This window comes from Mytilus edulis, chromosome 1 (assembly GCF_963676685.1).
Source record: "Mytilus edulis chromosome 1, xbMytEdul2.2, whole genome shotgun sequence".
NCBI lineage: Eukaryota > Metazoa > Mollusca > Bivalvia > Mytilida > Mytilidae > Mytilus > Mytilus edulis.
Genome location: NC_092344.1, coordinates 111,862,100 through 111,889,084, shown reverse-complemented (window position 1 = coordinate 111,889,084; position 26,985 = coordinate 111,862,100). Strand labels below are relative to the sequence as shown.

Sequence of the window (26,985 nt, the reverse complement as noted above, 5' to 3'; positions counted from 1 at the left end):
GAAAATGGTTTCTAAAATGTGGATATTGTGGTAATAACAGATGAGAGGCATTTATTTTAATATATTGTGTTTAACATTTTAATATATTGTGCCTAACATTTAAAAAAAATTGGGTTATCATTTTGATATTTTGTGCTTAACATTTTACAGTTTATGTTTATACAGTGTAATGCTGTTTTATTATGATCATTTATAGCATAAATTATGTGACTTTTATTTATTTTCTTTATAAATTTAAACTATTTCTTCATTTCAGTTATTATGTATAATCCCTGACTTTTTTTCTAGTGATTATACATAATCCCTGAAAATTTTAGTGATTATATATAATCCCTAAACTGGCCAGTGATTCTACATAATCCCTGAAAATTTCAGGGATTCTACATAATCACTGATTATACAAATTCACTGTAACATATATAAGCCACAAAGAGGGCAATGCTTATGTTTATAAAATTGACTGAAATAATCGGAGAAATATCCTCTACCTATTTACTTATTCGATGAAAAATCCACATTAAGAATTTAAGGAGATGAAAATAATGATTTCAAGAATGAACAGTCGAGAAAGTGTGTGGGTGTAAAAAATGGGTCAGTTATTTTCCGGGAAAAGAACCGATTTTGTTCCAGTGCATTAGTCATTCGAAGGTGAAGGTCGATTTTTAGAGAGACGACAGCTTTTACTTTTCTAAAAAATGAACAAAAAGAATTGTGAATATTATACCTAAATCATGGCAAAGAAAAGAACAGTAGGAAAGATAACATGGGCTCCCCGGAAACATCACTTAAAAGAGAATGGGGCGGTAAATAATACGAATTATTCAAAGTTGTTTTGTCAGTTGTCACGCCATCTCGTAATTTGACATAACATTTTGTCAGGTTTCTAGTCAGTACCTACACAACAATTAGTAACTTTGTCTCGTAGGAAATAATCCTAGAGTGTTTGTTTGCTATTCTTACTTGCCCATGTTGTCAATAGGCTATGATACATTCAAATTTGTTGAAGCTAGTGATCATATTATTTTTATCCTTATCCTTATCTTGTACAGTAGATTCCTCATACGGCGCACCATTTCTCCTGATAATTTCTCATGTAGTACTTTGAAAATTAGTTTAGGTGCAGGATTGGTTATCAGGACTTGCTAGATATTAATTTTTTAAAGGTAAAATTGACCGACCATAGGTCAAAACATAAACACCACCACTTATCTATTAATAGTAGTTTGTTTCATCTTGTTCAGGGGTAGGAACTGGATTCAGTGCTCGTTAGATCTTCAAATGGCCCAGCTTTATAAATCTAACAACCTTGCTCATCTGGAAACTGAAGAAGTGTTCTTAGGGGTAACACAAATGACCGAATAACACCGTTATTATCTGAATAACACTTGTAATGACCAAATAACGCTTGAAATTTTCATATTAGCACATATTGGTGACTTTTAAACGTTGAATATACATAATATTATATTATAATTGTATTTGATAACTTAAAAATGATTAACAGCAAGTGTAAAGCAAAATTATATCTGGGTGAAATTTGATCCAGTGGAAAAAATGTCACAGTAGTTTTTTATTGGGAGGAAAAAATTTTGCCATGACATTTTTCCCTTTGCCATGAAATTCCATCTTGGCAGTTAAACAAGATATTGAATAGTTAATTAAAAAACCTTAATCTATACAAATACTATGAAATAATAATAGTGTATTTGAATTTAAGCTAAATTGGTAAAAAAAAGTTTTAAAATTGGTAATAATTATCAGATTATCATTGAAAATAATATCCTTAAATATTCGAAAAAAACCATTCTTTTAAAAAGACAATTATCATGAAACACATAAAAGAAAACCAGAAGTATTTCAAAGATCTTTTAAAAATGTGAAATAATATCATGATTCAGGGATCTCCATGGCCTGTTTAACGATGGCGCCCCGCCATCGTTTAAATGTCTTGCGCCATCGTCAAATGACTCGCGCCATCGTTAAATTGTCTTGCGCCATCGTAAATTGTCTTCCGCCATCGTTCAAAACTTCATCGTTTTTTGTAGCCCGACACCATTTTTTTTATCAATTATAATCAAATGCATGTAATTGCATAACCCTTAGGCTTTTTATGTTATAATCCAATACAGTTCTAACGCCTGGGGGATATCCGGATTAAGATCGCTAATCACTTGTACCTGAGCTTGTACAGGTAGATCAACAAACCAGACAGGAGAATACTATTTGAGGATAGACGATCCATTTGTCGAATTAATCAACTAAGTTTCAGCAAATGATTATGATATTTTAGATTAAATAAATAAATTAATAATCCAGTTACAAAGAAAACAGTTTAACAAGTCGAACACATGCTTTATTTTGACTTACGTAATCAGCATCCCCCTTTTTCAAGAAGTACATGTACAAAATAAGACCCAAAACAGTAAATATTATTTCATCGCAAATAACTCGAGTACTGCTGTAACGATAATTTAGAATAACTTTAAAAGTTAAAAGTAAAAAACTTAAATATTTCCTGTAAAAAAATATCGTATCGTAATTCTGAATTCATTTCGTATATTACAATCAAATTGATACATCCGCGTTTCCGGTTTCTATTCAGACTCGAAAGATGCATGTTGCACAGCATCAATTTGCCAGATAAAGTCATTAAAAACCTTTTCATTTGTCAACGTATGCTTTACAAATCTCTTTAACCTTTTACATAACCCGTACGAATCGTTTTGTTGTTGCTGCAAATCAGCCATACCGGTAATGGGTTCTGAATTTGACAGTGTCCATGAAAAATAAGCTCCACATCATATGATTTTTAACCCCCATAACAATCACCAAAAATACAAGAAATCTACATGGGGACCTTCATGACAGCTTTTGGTCATTCTCGACTAAGGGGGACCATGCATGAAGACTTGGCATTTGAATGGTTAAAAACGGCAATAAATGAAAATATTGATACTTCTAATTCTATTATGAAAATTCAAATAAATATAATTTAAATAAGCAATGAATTAGCATGTTCACCATTCCTTGTATGGAGGGATAAAATACTTCCGATCGCGCTACACTGTACAGCATAGACACGGTTTGTAATGGTGAAAGTTCCTCCATTGTTCAATTTTCATCCATGGAGATACCTGATGATTAATATATATAAAATAAGGTAAGCGAAATACAGGTTAAAGTGAGTTGTTTTTAGATCTCAGTACAAATATAAAAAGTAAAGGTAAAAATACAGTTGCATTACTAGTGTAAATGTAAAGCAAAATTATATCCGGGTGAAATTTGATCCGGAGGAAAAAATGTCATTGTAGTTGTTGTTATATTTTTATCCGGAGGAAAATATAGTACGGCAAATATTATATACCGGTACATACTATCCGCATAACACTCCTTTGGAAAAAATCTACCTGTGAAATACCATGCCTGGAAAAAAATTACCGTGACAAATTATCCTCAGGATAAAATATCACAGAGGAAGAAATAAACTGTTACATAAACAGGAAACAGTAATGGCAGAATCTGAGTATGATGATATCTTTAACTATATAAATACACAAGAATACTGCACTGGAGCAAGTGACAACTCAAAAAGAAAAGTATGAAACAAAGTGAAAGATTTTATGATAAAACATGGAAAACTTTATAATGTCAAAGGATAAGGGGGGGGGGGGGGGGGCTAGGGTCCAGCCATATGTCCCCATTCAAATGCATTTATCGTCCCAAAAAGAACCCTTCCCTGGATCCGCTACTGAATTTGCATAGCTGAAAGACATGTCATCTGCAAAAAGTCTGCATTGAGAAAAAAGTGTTTCTGCAATACCATTTATGTAAATTATAAAAAGCAAGGGTCTGGGGAACAAAAACAATTTCAACAGCTGGATAGTGTTTACATTGTACCTGTGAAATATTATCTGTCTTATTAAATCATGTTTTGAATCATCTTTTTATATAAATGAATATAATAAATAAGATTCAAGGAAAAATTTCACTATGAAATAGATTCAGGAATATATTAATATCTTTAAAATATAGATTACTCATAATTACCTCCCTTTGATTTATAAATTATGCAAATTTGTTCTACCTTTCGTGAAACATTTATAATTTTGGTCAGGTATATATTGATTGCGAGTAATTTACATTGTAGTCAATGGGACTCTATTTCACAAGGTTTTGTGAAATATGGAACAGAAAATATAAACTGGTACATACTATCCGCATAACTCAGAATGATTTTCACTCCTCTGGAAAATATCTACCTGAGAAATACCATATCTGGAAAAAAATTACTGTGACAAATTATCCCCTGGATAATATATCACAGAGGAAGGAATAAACCGTTACACAAGCAGGTAAGTTCTTAAAGATCGTTATAAATTTAGTGTCAATAAGTGTGTACATCCAACATGGCGACATGTCACATGGTACATTTGTATATATGCGTTATCCTTGGTCGCCATGTTGGATGTAAACACTATATTTATAACGATCTTTATGAACTTATCTGCTTATTATATATCATTTTGAAGTTATAAAAACCTTTATAATATACTATTATTGAATAATCAGTTTGAAAGTCCCTTATATGTGCTAATATTAAAATTTGAAGTGTAATTCGGTCATTACAAGTGTTATTCAGATTATAACAGTGTTATTTGGTAAGGTACAGGTGTTCTTAATGTGAATCCTGGTTTACTAATGATCTTAATGTGTTTTTGTGCCTTTATTTCTGCCTCATGAAATATGTTGACATAAAATCACAATCTGTTGCTTGTTACTGTTACTTAACATTTTCAGCTCCCAAATGGCCATGTAAGCTTTTCTCATCACTTGGCATTCGGCATCTTTTACAAAGTCTTCTCCTCTAGAACTTTTTGTCTTTTAAAAAATATTCTGTGAAGTAATGTACTTAATGTAAAAAAAAAACATAAAATAAAAAAAAATCCCTACCTACATTTGTACCTATTCTAACTTTTTTTCAGATGTAACTGGAACCACACATACTTTTTTATTTGGCCTTCCCATGATTTTTGAATTACATGACATAACTAGTTTATATAATTTGTTCTATGACATGTTTTATTATACATTACACCTGAAATAAGCTTCAGATGGATATTTGGAACACAGTTGCTGTGTACATGATGAAAAAAAAAAAACTTTATAAAAAATCATTTACGGTCGTAGACAGGCCAATCATTAGGAGGCGGTACCCGGTACTTTTACCCTCTTATGCTATTGATAGGTAATGCCTTAATGAAGGAATTTTTAATTAAGATGTTAATTAAATATATTGAAAAGTACCACCTACAATGAAGGAATATGTCAATCAACATAAAAGATGACGAAACCCCTACGGTCACATTACATGAGATAATGTTGAGAAAGGATAAGAATGTTTTGTTCAGTGTAGAATAGTCTCAACCAATCAAATATCTTTTTCCAGCTATCAATGTTTTCATACATTGGAATAATAAATAATGGTTCAAATGAAATACAATGTAGAAGTTTATCACCATTTTTACCATGATTTTTTTCTATTTTTTAACAGAACTCTGGTTTTGGTTCTCCAAGTGTCTACCATGCGCTGATAATCATATTTTTAGAATTTTTTGCCTGGGGATTGTTGACATCTCCTATCATTATGGTAAGTTAATAACTTATAGTTGTGTTATATTTTAAAAGAATTATATTTCCTACTCAATGGTACATGTAATAATAATACTGATGATATATGTACCAGCATATACCACCTCCTGATCACCAAAAATCATATTTTCTTGGAGGTTAAATAAAACTTGTTTTAATTTGTTACCACTGTGACACAAATGATAACTTTATATATTTTTGATGTGATATAGTAAATTTATTGTACATTATTAATGTAAGAAGTTGATATTGCTTTAATTATGTTTTTTTTTGACAGGTATTAAATCAGACATTTCCTAACCATACGTTCCTGTTGAATGGATTAATACAAGGTGTAAAGGTTGGTAAAATTGTAATAACTTGAAATATATGTAGTAGTTTTAATGTATCTTGGTGATTCCTTATTTTAAATTCCAGATGATTGTTTGACTCACTATAGCAAGTTACTTTTATAAATTGTTATTTGGATGGAGAGTTGTCTCATTGGCACTCACACCACATCTTCCTATATCACTAGAAAACACTCATTTGGAAAAGAAAGGATACATGGTGTATGAAATCTATACAATACTAGCGATTGAATACAAAAAACAGAGTCGTCTTACTGACATTTAAAGGATTTATAGGTTTAATTACATGTACAATCTCTTTTATATTACTAAGACACCTTGTCACACTTTGTGACAACTTTCACTTAGCACAACTGCGTATCCAGTTGGCTTTAGTGGGTGAATCATATACTGGATAATAAATTTTGTCAATCTGCAAATTTAGAAATTATGTAAATGTGCCTTTGAAGGGAACTAAATGAACCAATGAAAACTTGAAGATGATGATCTTTGTTTTATAACTAAATGTATCTATTGTTATGCTGACAATTGCTTCATGTTTATTGTTATTTAAATGGCATCATTTATAAATTGAATGTAACCATTATATAGTAACTTGATATTTGTGTGACATGTCAGATACACTTTGTTTGCTTATCACAAAAGTAGCATGTAATTTATTGGATGTTCAGATTTACCACCTATTTTTACCTTAATAACGGCTGTACGAATGCATGAAGCCTTGAAGGTCTGACAAGGCCTAAAATAAAATATTGTTTGTTTCCCCAATCCAGACCCACCCTCCAAAAACAGCGACTCATAATATTTTATTGTCAAAACTCTGTCAAATAATATTTTATTCATTTCTGATTTTCAGGCTTGCAGGATCGACCAATATACATTGTTCAACCTTTATGGAAAAAATAAAATTATTTCCCTACCTACCTTCCCACATCTGGCTTGGCAGTGTCGGGATTGGGGAAACAAACAATATATTAATATAGGCCCCAAACTAACTTGATATTTATATGTATATATGTAAAGGTCCAAACAGTATGCATTAAAAGTTTAATTAATATAATACAAGTTTGTTTAGATGTTTATTCAGTGGTTGAAGTTAAAATTTTGACATGTTAGCCCACAGCTTAAATTTTGGTAGCCAATATAGTTCTATACAAGAAATTTTAGTAGCACACACCAAATTTTAGGGGCCGTTGGCGAGTGGGCCCTTGCTTATTTCAAACGGACTGAGTACTACAATTTATGCTTATATTAAATATAAAACCCAAGGTGAAGATTTATGCATACTTCTTGTACATATGTTGAATGAATCTAATTGGTAAAATTGTTTTTATTTTCAGGGAATGTTGTCATTTTTAAGTGCTCCATTAATTGGTGCTTTATCTGACGTTTGGGGAAGGAAGATATTTCTTCTGTTAACAGTGACATTTACGTGTCTCCCTATACCACTGATCTCTATTAGTCCCATGTAAGTATCAATAAGTTCAAAACATTTACGTGTCTCCCTATACCACTGATCTCTATTAGTCCCATGTACATGTAAGTATCAATAAGTCAAAAAATTGCAATAAAAAGCATATGAAAAAAAGATTAGATAAGGGATTATATGACCATATAGTCAACAGTGATCTTATATCAGGTGTGACAGTTGAATTAATCTGTTTTTTTCTATTATGTACTTTTGATAACTCAAAACATCAGTTATATGATACTTTTAAACTTTTAACCTAAGAAATATGACATACTGTTTTTTGTGTGTATAGCAAATGGTGAACATGCAGAAAGATGAGTAGATGAAATCTAATTTTAAAAAAAAAGAAATTTAAAAGTAAAAAAAGTAATTTTAATGTTTTTTTAAATAAATATGCACAAAGTATTTTTTCTGGATCTGTTTAAAAAATAATTTGGCAAGTTACACAACTAGAAAATTGAAATAAAATTCTTTACAAACAGTCATGACCTTTTGCAGATTTAGTAATGCTATTTTGTTTTATGTTTTAGGTGGTATTTCACTATGTTGTCTTTGTCAGGCTTATTCTCTGTAACATTTAGTGTTGTATTTGCATATGTGGCAGATATCACATCAGATGAGGAGAGAGGTCAAGCATACGGACTGGTAGGTCATAAAATACAATTAGGTCTTGAAGCGATTAAATAAAAATATTATTAAAAAGAATAATAATTTATGAATTTGTTAATGCTAGTCAGCCAACTCCTTCAGTTTTAATTTTATATCCCTGAAACTTCTCAAAAAAAAAATTGTTCACTTATTGAAGCTGTTCACAAAAATGATTTGAGGATTTTCTCAAAGATTGAGGTTGAGTAACTTTTCAGCAATATTTTTTTATATTATCCTTCCATAGAATGTGTATCTTGAAAGACTTCATGGATTTGCTGAAGTCTTCACACCATCCTAAGAAAATTTGTTCTATGTTGAACTTTTAAATTTGGGGTTCACCTTTACCTATGAAATCCATGAAAAATGGTACCAATTTTGATGGATTAAGGAAAACTTGCCTGTTCATGGATATTTGGTTTTGTGGTTTTGCCGAAGTCTGCGTACAGGCCTATTGAAAATTTCATAATTTGTTGTACATTTAATTTTGTGGTTCATATGTACCCACGCAAGCCACGAAAAGTGGTATCCATCGAATAAAAATGAATCCACAGTATGCCACAAATGATTATGAATCCACAGTAGTGATTTTTCATCAGAAGTTTAAAAAGATGTAACTGATTCTTTTAACCACCTTTAGTTTAGATGCAGATCCTTAAACCTTTACAGAAATTTACACACTTATTTAAATTGTACTCCTCCCTTTATAGAATTGTTGACAACCTCCCTCTTTTTCTCCCATTTAGAGATTTTACATGTCAATTGAATAATCAAAAATTAATCTTTGAATGTTCTTTATCACCTTTTCTCCATCATTAAGAAACATTTCATTTTATGCCAGCCAACCAGCCATTTAAGTCTTTTGATCTGTTATGCAGGGGAGATCAGTCTATACATCATTTCCCTTAAATTTTAACACAGAGTGTCTTTAATATTATATTAGTTTTCAATATACCAAAAAATAAAACTTAAGACTTGAGATAAAACTGTATTCAAATTATCTACATATATTCTCTTTTGCTTTTTAACATATACAGATCTGAAATCAGTAGAGAATAATATAGCTATAATTAAACAAATATAAAAGGCAATTTAATGTAATTATCTGGTCCGAGACCACCATTGTCGTCCCTTGATTTTCGTTGTTTACAAATATAGTCCCTAGTGTTGACAGTGGGTTACTTGCCATTAATTTTTATACCCCCTCCAAATTTATTTCTCCATGTTTAATGCCTCAAATTGCAAGAAGGGGGGGTGAAATTACACTGTAAAAAAATTTGGGTCCAGAATTTTAAAGGAAAGTAGTGATTTGGTCCAGCTGAAAAAGGTTTAAAATTAGCACTTTCAGCTGTCAAAAGATTTCAAGACGCCCTAAACATAAAATTGTCCATATTTTGAGTTAGAGGCGATGAAGTTTTCTATAATTTTGATATAATTTGTCCCAAAAGTAGTACAACACACTGTAAAAGTTTCTTTGAGAAAGCGCAGGTGGGATTTTTTTTATTTTCATTTATGTTCTAAAAGAAATGCACTACGAAATAATTGTGGTCTCGGACCATCTGGCTTAATTCTTTGACAAATCTCCAGTGTCAGCTGTTTTTTTTGTCTGAGACCTAAGGGTATATTTATCAGACAATTAACAGGAAACTTGTCATTAAAAGTGTAGTGACCAAGAAATTGAAGATCCATCAGCACATTGATGACTATATGTCGGCGCATCGCTAACAGACACTTAATAAAATATAATAACCAATGAGTGAAATAAAATACCTTCTCTGACATCTCTCACTCTGAGTCAGTCAGTGACTGCTGTGGAAAGTAAACTTGGTATTGATAGTACAAAAATAAAACACAATAGACCTAATTACATTGTTCATACATTTTTATCCGGGTTTGGCTATTTTGTAACTATTTTACATGTCTGTTTGTCATTTGAATTAGTTTTGAAAATAATATTATCCAGCTACATGCATACATGTGTCAATAAAACAATGGCAATTGTATCCCTCAGAGCAATCTGCTCTTTGATTGTTCTCTAACATTAGTTTGCCTCAACCAAATGTTATGAAACTTATACACAATGATTATTACCACAAAACTCAGATCAAGTTTGAATTTTGGTGGCATCACTTTTATCTTTCTAAAGTCAAACCCCTTTACAAGTGCAAAAATTGCTGATTTTTTTTAATTTTTATTCTGCTCCAACCAAATGTTATGAAACTTGTATACACAATGCTTATTACCTCAAATCTCAGATAAAGTAGGAATTTGGGTAGCGTCACTTGTACCTTTCTTTGAGTTATGTCCCTTTATAACCTTATGTTGAAGCATGTGTCCCATTAGACACATTCCCCATTTTATTTATTTGCAAAGAAGTTAGTGTCATATACAAGAAAATTTCTTAACTGAACTATGTCATGTGATTTGTATTACAGGTATCAGCTACATTTGCTGCCAGTTTAGTAACCAGTCCAGCATTAGGAGCTTACCTAGAGAATGCCTATAGTGATAATTTAGTTGTATGGCTAGCCACAGCTGTTGCCGTATTAGATGTATTGTTTATATTATTGTTTGTACCAGAATCTTTACCAGAGAAGATTAGACCAGTTAGTTATGGTTCTCAGATCTCATGGGAGCAGGCTGATCCATTTGGTGTAAGTCAAAATTTATAAAACAAATTGTATGATTAGATTTTGTGCAAATGGACCTTTTTAGGTTTTACTCAAGAAGTTGACATTTTAAACTTGTTCAATTATATCTCTGTCACAAGATCCTTATTAAGGAAAGATAAAAGAAATTATATGATTTAAAAATGTCACAGGTAATGAAAATTATTCCTTGTTGCTATACTACCTTTATAGACAATGTTTTAGATTTTAACGAGAGAAATTTATGTATTACTGAAAAATTATTACACCAGGGTTTTCGATATCACAAACTAGTCAAAACATTTACTAAATTTTATCATCGGTATAAAGACATCATTCGTAAATATAGCTCAACATGCAGACTTCTAATACGTTCAGGTATTTCACATCCAATTTTTTATGGTAACAAAGGTGTCAGTATTCACCTCAGAAACTTACAAAACCTTTGAATAGACTTATTAAGAAGGGATATAATTACGATACTGTTGTCAAGTCATTAAAGATTGCATATTTTGGCGTTAATATTGAGTCACTGATAAGGTCTTTGCATCGGAACTAAACACATTTATTCTAATTCTAAAAACAGTTGTTGGCATGACACGGGTTATGTTCTTCTCATATATGTTATGATGGTATGATACTAAACCCCTAACGGGAAGGATTGTGCCTGATGTTCATATGATGAAATCTTAATCTTTCAGTCAGTTTAGTTGAAGTCTGGAGCTGGCATGTCAGTTAACTGCTAGTAGTCTGTTGTTATTTATGTATTATTGTCATTTTGTTGATTTTCTTTGGTTACATCTTCTGACATCAGACTCGGATTTCTCTTGAACTGAATTTTAATGTGTGTATTGTTATGCGTTTACTTTACTACATTGGTTAGAGGTATAGGGGGAGGGTTGAGATCTCACAAACATGTTTAACCCCGCCGCATTTTTGCGCCTGTCCCAAGTCAGGAGCCTCTGGCCTTTGTTAGTCTTGTATTATTTTAATTTTAGTTTCTTGTGTACAATTTGGAAATTAGTATGGCGTTCATTATCACTGGACTAGTATATATTTGTTTAGGGGCCAGCTGAAGAACGCCTCCGGGTGCAGGAATTTCTCGCTTCATTGAAGACCTGTTGGTGACCCTCTGCTGTTGTTTTTTATTTGGGCGGGTTGTTGTCTCTTTGACACATTCCCCATTTCCATTCTCAATTTTATTAATACATCTAACTGGCTAAATAAATTGTTAATAAGGCCAAATACACTATAAATTTGATTTTGAAGAAGTTGACAGTGTATTACCATGATAGGAATACCTTTATGTTATGCATTTTTAAAGATAAAAAATTATTCAATCATGGAGTATTTAACGTGTAAGCAATAAATCACAAAAATTCTATTAACTTTTATTTTTATTGACAATACTAATAAAGATTTTACATTTTTACATGGATCAGAATGAAATAAAATTGTATGTTAGATTTTGAATTAAAAAAGGTTTTTTAAACTATTCTTTCTGTTTTGTTGACTTTTAAAGAATAATAATTTGTTTATTTCAGGCATTAAAGAGAATAGGTGCAGACAAGTTAATATTATTATTATGTTGTACAGTATTTTTATCATATTTACCAGAAGCAGGGGAATACTCATCATTTTTTGTTTATTTACGATTAGTAAGTATTAAATCATTTTCTTATTCATTATATGATGTTATATATTTAGTAAAGTTGTCTAATGCTTTGTGAACAATTTTCCATAAAAAGTGATCCCAGGAAAGAATTGTTGAAGTTGCACATATTTCCATGACATTTGAAACAAATATTTAAGTCAAGAGGCCAAATGAACTACACAACAACACTTAAGTTCATGTAAAAACCAATTGTCTACAAGAATACAATAGACTAGAAACAAATAAATCAAACACCTATATAGCAGGAACAATTTTATTTATGAACATGGAGGTTAGCTGGTTTTATGATGACCTTAACCTTGCTCTTTTAACCTGGACTACATACATATTGCAAAGTAGTAAAAACTGTTTGTATTTTTATTTAACTTGTGCAGGCAGCTTTGCAACATATATCAATTTTTACTATATGCTTGACTAAAAAATGCAATTTTAATTTTAATCTTGATCTTAATTAAATTTGATACATTGAAGTTTGTAAATAAAGGTCTATCAATTCATACTATCCACAACATTAAATACAAACTATGCTTCAGATACTTCAAATGTTTTTTGATTTGTATATGGTGGAAAGAATTGCACACAATTTAATCTTAATTTTGGGAAAGAACAGGAAGTAATGGAGCATATTCAGGAAAAAATAAGATTCTTGTTTTAGTATCCATTTTGCATCTTCTTTAATAACTCTCTAATTTCTACACTATAATTATATCTTGATTATCTTTTTCAATGTTCATTAATAGTGTAAATTAAAGATAAAAAATAATCCTAGTCTGTTTATGATGCGAGCAACTTAAAAAAAAAACTGAAGGGAAATAGCAACCAAATAAACAAAATCTTTTGTTAAAAATTTCATTCTAATGTAATTAGTTTGTAACGATAATTTTCATTGGACATTGACAAATATTTTGAGGGTTTAGATTCCACGTTCTACCAGTCCATAACTAAGAAAGCCAACATTTTGACTTCTGATTTTTTTGGGGTATGTAATTTCTCAAAAAATAAACAAGATAGTCACATTTTGAGCCTCAAAATCTTCTTAATGTCTATATTAAAACCATTTTGAAGCGTACGAAAAGTAAAAATATGTTTAGAATTCATGTTTGACATCCAGAACATACATATGACGTCACATTGTTTAGATGCTAAAGACGATGCAACAGTTTCACAGACTTTTTCATTTATGCCATTTTTAAGCCAAAAAATTTATTAAATGACATTTATTTTAATATGTTGCATTAGAATGGAGATAACTGTATTGTATTTTAAGCTTGGCCATCGTAAAACTTGATTTTACTGTCGCAAATATCTGTTTCCCTATCTCTGCTCTGCGTCTCTAGGTAAACTCAATTTGCCACAGTAAAATCTATGTTTTACGAAGGCCAAGCTTAAAATACAATACAGTTATCTCCTAATTTAGTAGCCTCCCTTTGTACTAAAAATATGCTTTAAAAGAATGAATAAAAATTGAACAAAAAATGGGTCCAAATTATAACAAATATAACAAAAACATAATTTAACGTAAAATGATAGCTTTTTAATAAGTTTTCTTCATTAAACAATGTGTGTTTAGTAAGGGGATATCTCTTTGTTTGTCCTTTAGCAACTCCCATGCATAATTTGGATGATTTGAATGGATTTTTGACAGGATTTTCTATCCTCAATACTATTGTGTCTAGTTATTATTTTTTTATTTCAAGAAACTGACTTTTTATAATTATCTTCTACAGTTGTCTGTTCCATTTGCAACTAGACTTTTTTTTTCTTTTTCGGGTAAAGAAATGCAATCAAAACCCTATGTTACTGACTTGATATCTATACCTTCTAAGGATCATCACTACTTTTTATGGTATAATGCATTGATCAAAACATTTTATAAATCCTATTTATGAACTTTTCCAGGAGTTTACCAATGAAATATATGATCAGTAATTCATGTAACAAATTGATGGTATTTGTCACAAACATTACATAATTTGTGCAAGGTGCAGGAATCTAATATCTAATCTAAGAGTATCAATACTTTTATTGTTAAAATCATCTTTAAGATTGGAGTTATCTTCCTTTGTCCATGATTGTAGTTGAATCAACTGCAACATATGCTTTATACAATGCATTATTTAATTTTTCTTCCCGCTGATAAATTTAAGCAATCTTTACCATTCAGTGCTTTAAAGCACTTTGATTGATATCCAGTATCTACCAATCATTATATATTTACTTACTGAAGGTAAGCCCATCACATGAACTATAAGATTCTACCTGATGATTAATAATTGTATTACAGCGGATTCCATTGAGTGTGTAGCCAAAGGGAATATCTTTGGTTAGCTTGTTTGTTACCATGAAGTCTTTATTAGGTCAGGTATACTACCCTCCTTTAGAAGTAGCATAGTCCAACAGACAGATTGGTTTTCTATCGGACTAGTCTATCTATTCTTAAAGTAGGGAAGTTTACCTAACCTAGCAATGACTTCACGGTTCAGCTAACAAGCAAGCCAACCAAAGATACTACTGTTGGCTACACACTCAATGGAATGCGCTGTAACAGATTTCTGTAGTTGTAACTAGGCGTTTGATGTTTCCTGAATTTGTGCACCCCTAAAGTCTTAATAACTTATGATTCATTGTTATATGTAACATCTCTATGAAATGGTAGAATATATTTTTTTCTTCATTTTTCAGGTAATGAATTTTTCTGCGGAAGAAGTTGCATCATACATTGCTTTAGTTGGTGTTTTATCTGTTATTGCTCAAGTAAGCTATATTGTCATTAATTAATTCATATTTTACTACCTTTATTTTATGAAAGATTTATTACGGGTCTGGTTGCTAAATGCTCAGTGGAAAATATTTTGTAGTTAAACGATAAATTAAAGATTTAAGATTGGGAGTTGAATAACCATATTAATCTAATAAAAAAGATTTATTTTTAAGAATACGTTTCTATTCTGGATAGGTCAAATTAGTCTGATCAGTTTGGCATTGATGAGTAAATTGACATTTTTGCATGATCAATAAAACAAATTTCAAGAAGTTTTAAATTTATTAAATGATGGATAGATAAATCAGTTAAAATATTGATGTAAATTGAATGTCAAACAATTTTAATGGCTTCTTTTGATAAGAATGGAAATAAAGAGATTACATATAAGATTTCTAGACAGTTTTATGTCTCATTTCATTGTTGATAAATTTGAGCTGACAGTTTCATTTTTCTTTCAGACATTAATATTGACATTTTTAATGAGATATTTAGGCCATAAAGCTTCTATCATGTTTGGTTTGGTGTTTGAAATATCACAGTTAATCTGTTATGGTTTTGGCTCACAAACATGGTAAGTGTTATTAATCTTCTTATTGGTTGAACAAAATAACATTGAGGTTCAGATGTAATAGAAAAAATTTGATTATATAAGAAATATATTATTTTTCTATAAATAAGGAAATATTGTGTAAAAAATTTAAAGACAGAAAAAATAGATAATTCTGTACATGTAACAATATATGCAAAGATGTGGTATGAGTGCCAATGAGACAACTCTCCATCCAATTGGTGTTGAAATCTAATTGATTCAATTTCTCATATTTCTGTGTCAACAGTTTATTTTTAATAAGACAGTTAATTATGATCAGCAGTATATTTTTATTTATGTCATGGAGAAAATGTTATCAAGATAATCGAGCATTTCTATCATGTTATAGTACAAAAAACAGTAACATATCACAATTGAAATTATATCTACTAAAACAATATAACCAAAGCAACCTGAAAAAAATCAAGTTTAAATCTTGATTTATTTTATTTTTCTACTTTAGATCTTTTAATTGCATTGCAGTTATATGACGTTTTTAAGATGATCTATAGTCCTCTTGCATAATATTTCAACCTTTAATCCTCTTGTGTAATATTGCATGTATTAATACATCATCTTAATGACGTACTATTGTATAATCAATTTCTTATCTCAATAAAATGATTTATTTGTAGGATAATCTGGATGGCTGGTTGTATTGCTGCTATGTCCAGTGTAACTTATCCGGCCATCAGTGCGTTTGCATCAGAACATGCTGCTCCTGACCAACAGGGTAAGATAATTAGAAAAGTTACCATCATATGGTGTGTCTGATAGAGTTTGAAGTCGACCAAACTTGACACCTTATTTGCCCTTAGAGCTCATTATACAAATCAAAGAAATAGATATTATGTAAGAAATGATTGAATATGGCATGTTAAAAGTCTTATCTTTGACAGACTGTCGGAATGCTTTTTGTTCTTAATGTATTACAGATATAGCTAAAAGTTTATCTGTAAAATCCAATAATTTCTTATTTTTTTCTCAAATTCTGAGACAGTAAGAAAGGTTTATGGTACACTTGGGAGAGAAGTATATCTGAAATATATTGTAGTGTTGTTATCAAATTATTAAGTCCAAGTTTTCAGTCAAGTTTATCTTTTGTCTGAACAGATATCATGTTTTATTGACATTAAGTTTTTACATGAAAAATGTGTATTTTCTGTTTATTAGAAGTGCATTTGTAGTTCATTTGGTAAAACAATAATATAAAGTTTAACCTCATGGCTAAACAAGATCAATAGATATGGGTGTGAAATGTATTAAAAAATACTAGTGGCTTTTCCTAAAAAGATACATTGTACACAGGGAATGTACTATTGATTATAGATATACCACCCAAAGAAGCATTTCTAGAGACGTGCATACATTTTAAACATGTTCATCATATTATTTCAAACCAAATCATAGAGGCACATCCAACTTCCCTTCCCTTCATCTGATGTTTGTATCTATATGCCTAAACTTAAACTTGTGTTTCTTGAGAAAAATAAGGTTACATCAAAATAAAAACTTTTACGCAAGTAAAATAGTTCAAAAAGACGTATTGAAAAAGAAAGCAAACAAAAGAATTTTTTTCCCATAGTGTGAAAAATGAGAAATTTGCTGTGACAGATTATTTTTTAAGGTACATTCAATCCCCACTGCATACACTGAAAGGATTGCAAAGGAAATTTCATAGTAGTAGTACCTAATGATATTGGGCACATTCTATTCTGATTTATTTTATCCCAATGATCTTTTGGGTTTCCCATATCAAAATATGGACTTCAATTTGCTTATATGGGTTTCCAATTTCAAAGTTTGGACTTTGTCATATCTGTACAGTTGGTTGGGATAGAGTTATGAATTCATAGCTTCTCTTGGGTTCTTTTACGTTAAGTAACTGTTGACATCATTTTTGGTGAGATTGTCCTGTTTAAGTGACTTCTTCAGTGCATATGTATCCACCAAAAATATCCTCATACTTTAAATTTATCTAGGAAATTGTTGTTCTAAATATTTCATGATAATAATTATTAATTTCCATGCTTTAGTATGACTTTTTATACGACCGCAAACATTTTAAGTTTTCGTCGTATATTGCTATCACGTTGGCGTCGTCGTCCTGCGTCGTCGTTGTCCGAATACTTTAAGTTTTCGCACTCTAACTTTAGTAAAAGTGAATAGAAATCTATGAAATTTTAACACAAGGTTTATGACCACAAAAGGAAGGTTGGGGTTGGTTTTGGGAGTTTTGATCCCAACATTTTAGGAATTAGGGCCCAAATAAGCATTTTCTTGGTTTTCGCACTATAACTTTAGTTTAAGTAAATAGAAATTTATGAAATTTTGACACAAGGTTTATGATCACAAAAGGAAGGTCCGAATTGATTTTGGGAGTTTTGGTTCCAACAGTTTAGGAATTAGGGGCCAAAAAAGGGCCCAAATAAGCATTATTCTTGGTTTTCACACAATAACTTTAGTATAAGTAAATAGAAATCAATGAAATTTAAACACAAGGTTAATGAACACAAAAGGAAGGTTGGGATGGATTTTGGGAGTTGAGGTCCGAACAGTTTAGGAATTAGGGGCCAAAAAGGGGCCCAAATAAGCATTTTTCTTGGTTTTTGCACCATAACTTTAGTATAAGTAAATAGAAATCTATGAAATTTGAACACAAGGTTTATGACCATAAAAGGAAGGTTGGGATTGATTTTGGGAGTTTTGGTCCCAACAGTTTAGGAATAAGGGGCCCAAAGGGTCCAAAATTAAACTTTGTTTGATTTCATCAAAAATTGAATAATTGGGGTTCTTTGATATGCTGAATCTAACTGTGTATGTAGATTCTTAATTTTTGGTCCCGTTTTCAAATTGGTTTTTGCACCATAACTTTAGTATAAGTAAATAGAAATCTATAAAATTTGAACACAAGGTTTATGACCATAAAAGGAAGGTTGGGATTGATTTTGGGAGTTTCGGTCCCAACAGTTTAGGAATAAGGGGCCCAAAGGGTCCAAAATTGAACTTTATTTGATTTCATAAAAAAATGAATAATTGGGGTTCTTTGATATGCTGAATCTAACTGTGTATGTAGATTCTCAATTTTTGGTCCCAACAGTTTAGGAATAAGGGGTCCAAAGGGTCCAAAATTAAACTTTGTTTGATTTTAACAAAAATTGAATCCTTGGGGTTCTTTGATATGCTGAATCTAAAAATGTACTTAGATTTTTTATTATGGGCCCAGTTTTTAAGTTGGTCCAAATCAGGATCCAAAATTATTATATTAAGTATTGTGCAATAGCAAGAAATTTTCAATTGCAGAGTATTCAGCAATAACAAGAAATCTTCAATTGCACAGTATTGTGCAATAGCAAGAAATTTTTAATTACACAGTATTGAGCAATAACAAGAAATCTTCAATTGCACAGTATTGTGCAATAGCAAATATTTTCAATTGCACAGTATTGCGCAATAGCAAGAAATATCTAATTGCACAATATTGTGCAATAGCAAGAAATTTTCAATTGATTGGAGTTATCTTTCTTTGTCCAGAACAGAAGTTGAATCAACTTAAATCATTGTTTTATACAATATACAATGTATATTCCCTTTTACTACCAACTGATAAATTAAAACAATCTTTACCATTCAGTGATAAAAAGCACTTTTTTTACATTTTAATATTTTATGATGTATTTAATTGAGTAGTTATTGCTATTTCTTCAATTTTTTTGAGAGGATTAATATTCAACAGCATAGTGAATTGCTCAAAGGCAAAACAAACATTTTAAGTTCATTAGACCACATTCATTCTGTGTCAGAAACCTATGCTATGTCAACTATTTAATCACAGTCCAAATTTAGAGCTGAATCCAGCTTGAAAGTTGTATCTATACTTGCCCCAACCGTTCAGGGTTCAACCTCTGCGGTCGTATAAAGCTGCGCCCTGTGGAGCATCTGGTTTAACAGATGATATGATTATAAGTTTTCACAGAAGAGTTGAATACAGTAATATTGACCAGATGTATTGATTTGTTTGTAGGTGCAGCACAAGGACTTATAACTGGAATTAGAGGGTTATGTAATGGACTTGGTCCAGCAGTGTTTGGATGTATTTTCTATTTGTTTGGAGTAGATTTAAATGAAGAGAATGGCACTAAATCAGCAAATACATCTCATGTTCATGATGCTTTTAGGGTAAGTCAAAAATAACAAGGCTTCTTTTATCTTTATCTGTACTTAATTTTAGTTCAAATGAATTTTATAAGTATATTGTATATATGAAATATTCTTATGATTGAAATGACCGTTGTTGGTGTTTAGGAAAGACCATTGATACACTGTTCAAGGGAAATTGAAATTTCCTGCCAGTCTATAATTTTTGTAAAACTGGGTCAATGCAAAGGGAGATAACAATAATAACATTTGTAATTAAAAACCGAAGGTCTTTCCACTTGTAACGATTTATTTTGATATGAAAATATTAAAATTTGGTTTAAAATGTCATTCCCAGCGTCAAATGAAAGTTAATTCTTAGCTGATTTCAAAAATATATGGTATCTACATTTTTTCAATGAAATAAGAACAATCAAAAGCTACTTCCGGTTTAAAAAGGTCACTTCCGGTTTTTCAAAGTAATTTGGTTTGTTACCTTAAAACACAAAGTCTAATGGCTTTATCTTGTATAGTTATGAATTTGAAGCAAAGGTCAAAATCTAGAACGTTCAATTGACCTATGACCTTGACCTCAATTTCCAGGTCATTAAACAAGCACTTCAAATCAAAAGACTCTAGGCCTCTACCTTATACTGTTAATGAGTTATATAACCATACAACTATTATTAGGTATAAAAGGGGGGAAAACTCGCCTCAAACGTCTACGTACCATTTCAACTAAAATTTACGTGTTACTACATGTCTCAACTGACAATTGTATGAAAATATTTTGTCAATATCTTATAAGATTTCTGAAAATAAGAAATAACAGGCCAAAATAAAATTTTGAACATGACCTTGACCTTTGACCATGACCTCATTTTACATATTTTTGACCAAGGACCTCAAATTAAAAGACCCTAGGCCTCTATCACTTATGGTTTTCCAGTTAAGAATACATTTCAAATACAAAAGGGGAAATAACACTCATATGGAATCTCTATACGGCTTCGGTCAAAATAAAACCGAACATCCTGAAGATATAACGAGCAATTTGGAAAAATAGATTTGTCAGTTTCTTTTACAGTTGCGAAGCCGTAGAGATAACAAGAAAAACAGTGTTCGGGGAGATAACTCTTATATGGGAAAGTATTCGGTTAAGCAGAGTTGGTTTCAAAAGCGTATAAACTTTTCTATATCATATTCCAAATATCTAAGTGACATCTTGTGAAACAAAAAAACAGAGAAGGAAAAACATTAGGTGGAAGAAAAGAAAAAAAATTGAAAAATAATAATAATCAGAAGAAAAGCAATAGTGGAAAGACCTAATTGAAGAATATCAAAGGGTCTAGATGGGTATAATTTGAAGACTAAACAATTGTAAAACTCAAGTTGATATGTCTATACAACTGTGTACCTAGTTTGATTTTTTTTGACATCAAGGATTCTAGAATTTTCTAGAGTGGGGGGAAAAACTTTATTTCAAAAGTGGAAATGGAAATCTTGTCGAAAAAAGATTGTTTTAAAGACAAATTTAGGAACTGCAAAACACTACATTTATACGTCAGATCTCAAATATTTCATACTTTGTATAGTTTCAAAAGAGATGCAGCTCAATGAATATCTCATCCTTTAGTAGAAGAGATATACAGCATAGGTTTTTCATATGCATGAATTTTTATAGGGTTTACAATCAACTTTCAGAACAGAAGATTTTTTAATCTGATAGTGTGGTTTTTTTTTTAATTGATATCTAGATAACTGGGGGAGATGTTTTTTAAACTCCCTTGTGATCTCCTGTATGTTCCAACTTTTCAGTTATAAATTTCTTTTATGAGAAGTCTTATACTATAGTTATTTTTTGTTACTAATTTATAATTTATTTTTTTAAATAGTTAATACTGTATTTTGCTAGAGTAACATATTGAACTATTGTTTTTTGTAGGAGATGGTTCCAGGACCCCCATTTGCCTTTGGTGCAATATTAGTTATAATGGCCTTTCTTGTGGCCATTTTTATTCCAGAAGATCCACATTCATCATCCATTGCAGGCAGGAAAAAGTCTGCAAAACTAAATGAGTCTTTCAACAATGGTTCAGGTAAGGGGACAATATGTTTGCTTTAGAAAAAAAATAAAATGATAAACTCTGGAGTTGTTGGAATACCTTTTATATAAGTGTATGTAAGGACAAACATTTAAAGCCTGGTGATCCTCCATTTAATTTGAAGAAAATACTTTATATTTTTTTAGATAACAGATAAAAGTTTCTCAAAAATAAAAAAATCCGATTTGAAATTTTGATATCAGTTTTTTATGTAGCATTTGCTGATATCACAATAAAATAATAATTGTATTCATTGCTCAACAATCCAAATAGTATACAATAAAATAATATCCCAATTGTATTCATTGCTCAACAATCCAAATAGTATATACATACACAATAAAAATAATATCCCAATTTATTGCTCAACAATCCAAATAGTATATACATACACAAATTAAAAAATTTTATAGTATGAACACTTTTCCTTTGAATACCTTCAAATGGTCAATACTATTATTTAAAACTTTTCTGATGAATGAGGAAGTAAGGAATTTAGGACGGAAATATAGAATGTGAAAGGATAAATTTGTTTGTGAAGGCTCAACCTTCCCCATAATCTGGGACTTGTGTTACAGCACAACATAAGAAAACAAACTGTTGAAATCTGTTGGAAATGACTTGACTGATATGAGGCAACAGAAAAACAAATGACCTAAACACACAAGGTACTGACCTATGAATACTCACAATTAGTGAAAACTAGGTCATAGCCAACAACAACTATTAAAAAATTATGTTTTCAGGACTAAAGTATCAACCCGTACACATCCAACAGATTTAGTATAAAGATATAAGCCTATGATGAATGATTAAATTGTGTTTTTCAGGTGATGTAAAGATAGAAGCTGAACCCCTATTACTAAATGACAATAATTTATAGCAGTGACCCAAATCCTTGTATGCGATCAAGTGGAATATATGTTGTGATGCTTCAGTGAACTTCAAAATGATTCATCCTTGACATTAGTGATTTTAGTAGCAAGAAGCTGCTTCTGATCATCCCTACATTGTTCAATATAAAGAGACCAATGATCACTTCATTATAATGATGTATTTTTGTAAATTTGTTGATTTTATGACAATCATACCAGCTATAGCTCTCATTGTTTGTAATATGTGAACTGAATGCTTTAAAACATTACACAGAAAAAGATGATGTGTAAAAAAGTGATAAGTCTTCACACATAAAGCTTTACTGGACAAAAGTAAAGGTTGCATTGTTAAATGCTTTAAATGATAGACTGTTGCTTAACTGCATAGTGATACATGCATTATAAATATGACAATTATATTTAAAGCTTCTTATCATTAATGCTTGATTTTAACATTTCATATTATCAACAAGTATGTTTTTTGAAATCGAAAACGTTTCTGCTGTTGATTAAGATAATTTTTTTATTAAATATTGTAATTAAAAATCAAAATGACCTTAATAACATTTGCTGATATTTTTTTCATATTTTTTTTCATTTGACCTAGGACAGGTACACATGATTTTTCATTAGTGCATGTTATACCTGGCTTGATTGTGGTGTGTATATCAGATTTGTTGTATTGTTCTGTGTTCATCTTTCTACCTCTTAGGAAAATATATAAATGAAGAATTACATGAAAATCTCTTGTTTTCTTTACAGTAGAAACTTAATTCATTATAAATAGCAACTTCATTTTGATTTAGTAATTGAAACACATATCTTTCACTCAGTTTCATTGGTGAAGGTTTAATTGTATTTCAAAACTCTAAGGCCTTTCATAACAAGTTCTCTTTAAAAAAAAATCCTTTTAAACCTCCATACATGAGATGCAAACACAATTCATTATTTTTTATGTCCTTACTACATAGGGGACCTAAAGTGATACCCTTGTAAGTCTGTATATCGTCTCCATTTATTTCAAATTATTTTCATAAGTCAGAAATTGATTTCAAGGAAAGCAAACTATTTGCACTGAAATTGTAAATTTGAATGTATGAAACATTATTAGATTTATATTTAAAGTTTTAAAATAAGTTTCTTTGAAATAATGCTGCTTATGTTTGACTTGTAGAATTGTTATTGTCATCAGAAATCTTTAAGATAATAACCAATATAGAAGAAACAGACTGGTTGAAAAAAACAGTTCTATTTCAATCAAAATCATCAGGTTTTAAATGCATATTATTCCTTTTAAAAACATTGGTTTATGTATCTGAGAATACGCATATGAATATTTTTAGTCAGAATTTGTAAACTCATATCATTCTCCACATTTCTGTTTCATCTGTTTCTGTAGCTTTAATATCATTTTCCTATCTGTTGATGTCAACACAGTCGTCATCTGAATGTCATATGTAATTTATCAAATACTCATGCATTTTCTTCCTCAAAAGTATTTTATTAAATGTCTTAAAAATACACTTAGTAGATTTTAAGTTTGATTCAATTAATGGCTATCATGCTGTTTCATCCTTTGGTGATGTTACAATACCAGTGATGGTTGCAAAGGCTGTACCAAACCTGTCTGTATGGGTTCATGCTACCTTTATCACTTATTGTTGTTAAGGCTGTACCAAACCTGTCTGTATGGAGTCATGCTATCTTTATCACTTAAGGCTTTTATCAAACTGCTAATCTGGGTAATAAATGACGTCACTTGAAATCATAACTACTTGAAGTAAATAGAAAATCTTTCTCACTATGTTGAATACCCATTGGTGGCCTTTGACTGTCTGCTCTTCTGTCAGGTTGTTGTCTCTTTGACAAATTCCTGATTTCCATAAATGTTTTCATAGAAACAGCAACCCAACAAGACATAAAATCCTGTCAAGGCCACATGTCAAGCTCTAAATTGCCTAGATGATAGCAAAGTGGCAAATTAACTTAACTGAGACTATAAAAAATCAGAAATCACACCAAAACTCATAAAAGACAAAAATATTAAGAAATCTTATTTTAAACAACCTTTGATAATGATCCTGACTTGACAATTGTCTATTGATCCTTTAATCAAACTTATTTTTAAAATGAGTTTGATACCTCGTAGAAAACAAAACTTTTAAGTAAATAGATACCCATGCCTCTAAATCTTTTGGCGCCATGCCTCGATAGATCTTTATTTTCAATTCATAACACATTATTCTGATAAAAAAAAAAGTATGAGAGAGTTTGGAACAATTTGTAAAATAGTGTAGTTATTACAGATATAGAAATTTTCAATTTACTCAGCCACTTCTGTAATTAGTCACGAAAATTCTTACTTTGTTGTTAAATTACAAGCTTTTAGCCACTTAAAAAATACATTATAGGACAAATTACATCCACACTGTCTGGGATGTTGATACTTGTCATGATTTAACAAATTGTATTGTGTCCAATAAGTCAAAGCAAACATGCAGAAATACCATCTCTCTCTCTCACTGATGTATCTAGTCCAATCACTACTGTAGCTGTGTGAACTAAACTCAGAAAAAAAACAATTTGCCATTTCAGAATTTAAATAAATCTCCACGCAATGATTGATATGTCACAGGTTTGGTTAGTCAATTGAACACTTCAAAACTTTGTAAAAGCTTTATGTAATGTCATTGGGGAGTAAGTCTACACAAAAAAGGAAAGAAAATGTCATATTAGTAGACTGATATATATATATTTGGTGTAAAAAAGCACTTTTCTTTTAAAAAAAAATGCAGAGAAAGCTTTTTCTTGAAAGAGAAATTGAAATGAAGTTTATATGTTATCCAAAGGGTTTAATTAACTTGTGATTGGAATGGTGGCTAATAATTTAATAAATACATGAAATGTATTCAAAAGATATTTTGTGGATTCAGTTATTTTCGTGGGTACCAATTTTTGTGGATTAATGGAAACTTGCATATTCGTGTATATTTAATTTCATGGTTTTGCCAAAGTCTGCATACAAACTATATAAAGTTAGTCATTCATTGAATATTTAATTTCACATGTACAAATGAAATCCATAAAAATTAATATCCCAAGAATAATAATGAATCCACAATTCCACAGTATATATTATATTGAGTATCTTCATAGCACACCACATGATATATAACTTCACATAAGACTTGTTAGATTACACTTGTGCCAAGTTTTATTCTGTAGTATTATATATGTTTATGTATTGTAGGTTAAAATACTGTTAGGTGCTTATGTCTGCCTTATTTATGAATTATAAATTCATTTAATATATTTGTGAAATATAAATTTTTGAAATTAAGTTTTTATTTAATTAAAGAAATGTACATGCAGGTAAGGGGTCATCAGGTTTCTAAGTTCATTGAAAAGTAAGATTTATTCATATTTCTTTGAGCTAGTATCATAATGTAAGGTTTTAATTGTTTAACATTGTGAATGTTTGATGCTGCACTGTGATAATTATCTGGCATTTTATATATAGTTTAGGCAGAGACGTGTACATGTCTCTGGTTTAGGTATTGTTAGATAGTTAGCTTTTTATTACTCATTCAGACCTATTACAAAAAAAAAATGATTTAACAAGAATATTTAATGAATGTTCTCAGCAATCAAGCAAATGAAAGTATACAATCTTTGTCTTCCTGACATTTCGTTTTGTCAGGAGTACAAAAGTGAACAGACATTGCATATAATTTTTCAAGGGTCATATCTTAACACTTGCTGAAAAGTTTATTGTAAAAATGAAGAACTATCTGTTTTATTTTAATATGTTTTAGGTATTATAATAAGATATTTAATATTTGCAACTTTTCCAAGATACGTTTTGTATAACACATATTTTCAGAATTGTCTGATGATACAAGAAACTTACTACATATATATGTTTTTATGGTGATGACAATGAAATTAGCATAGATTAAAACTGTCTTTCTAATTTGTATCATAAGTTTCATTCATTTGTACTCATCAGCATAATTGTTTACTGTTTCTCTGTATGTATAATGGCATCCAGTTCTTAAATAAATTTTACTGATTAAA

The 26,985-nt window shown here is 30.4% G+C and overlaps 1 protein-coding gene across 1 annotated transcript; it reads left to right on the top strand.

Moving 5' to 3' along the window:
• Nucleotides 1-623: 623 nt before the first annotated feature.
• On the top strand, nucleotides 624-26,985 carry LOC139518458 (hippocampus abundant transcript 1 protein-like). The gene is made up of 13 exons (XM_071309993.1): nucleotides 624-803; nucleotides 5,552-5,647; nucleotides 5,927-5,989; nucleotides 7,340-7,467; nucleotides 8,001-8,115; nucleotides 10,551-10,769; nucleotides 12,308-12,421; nucleotides 15,121-15,192; nucleotides 15,661-15,773; nucleotides 16,427-16,524; nucleotides 19,816-19,970; nucleotides 21,874-22,027; nucleotides 22,864-26,985. Exons 1-13 carry the CDS (start codon nucleotides 732-734, stop codon nucleotides 22,914-22,916), a joined length of 1,452 nt encoding a protein of 483 aa, XP_071166094.1. The 5' UTR covers nucleotides 624-731; the 3' UTR covers nucleotides 22,917-26,985.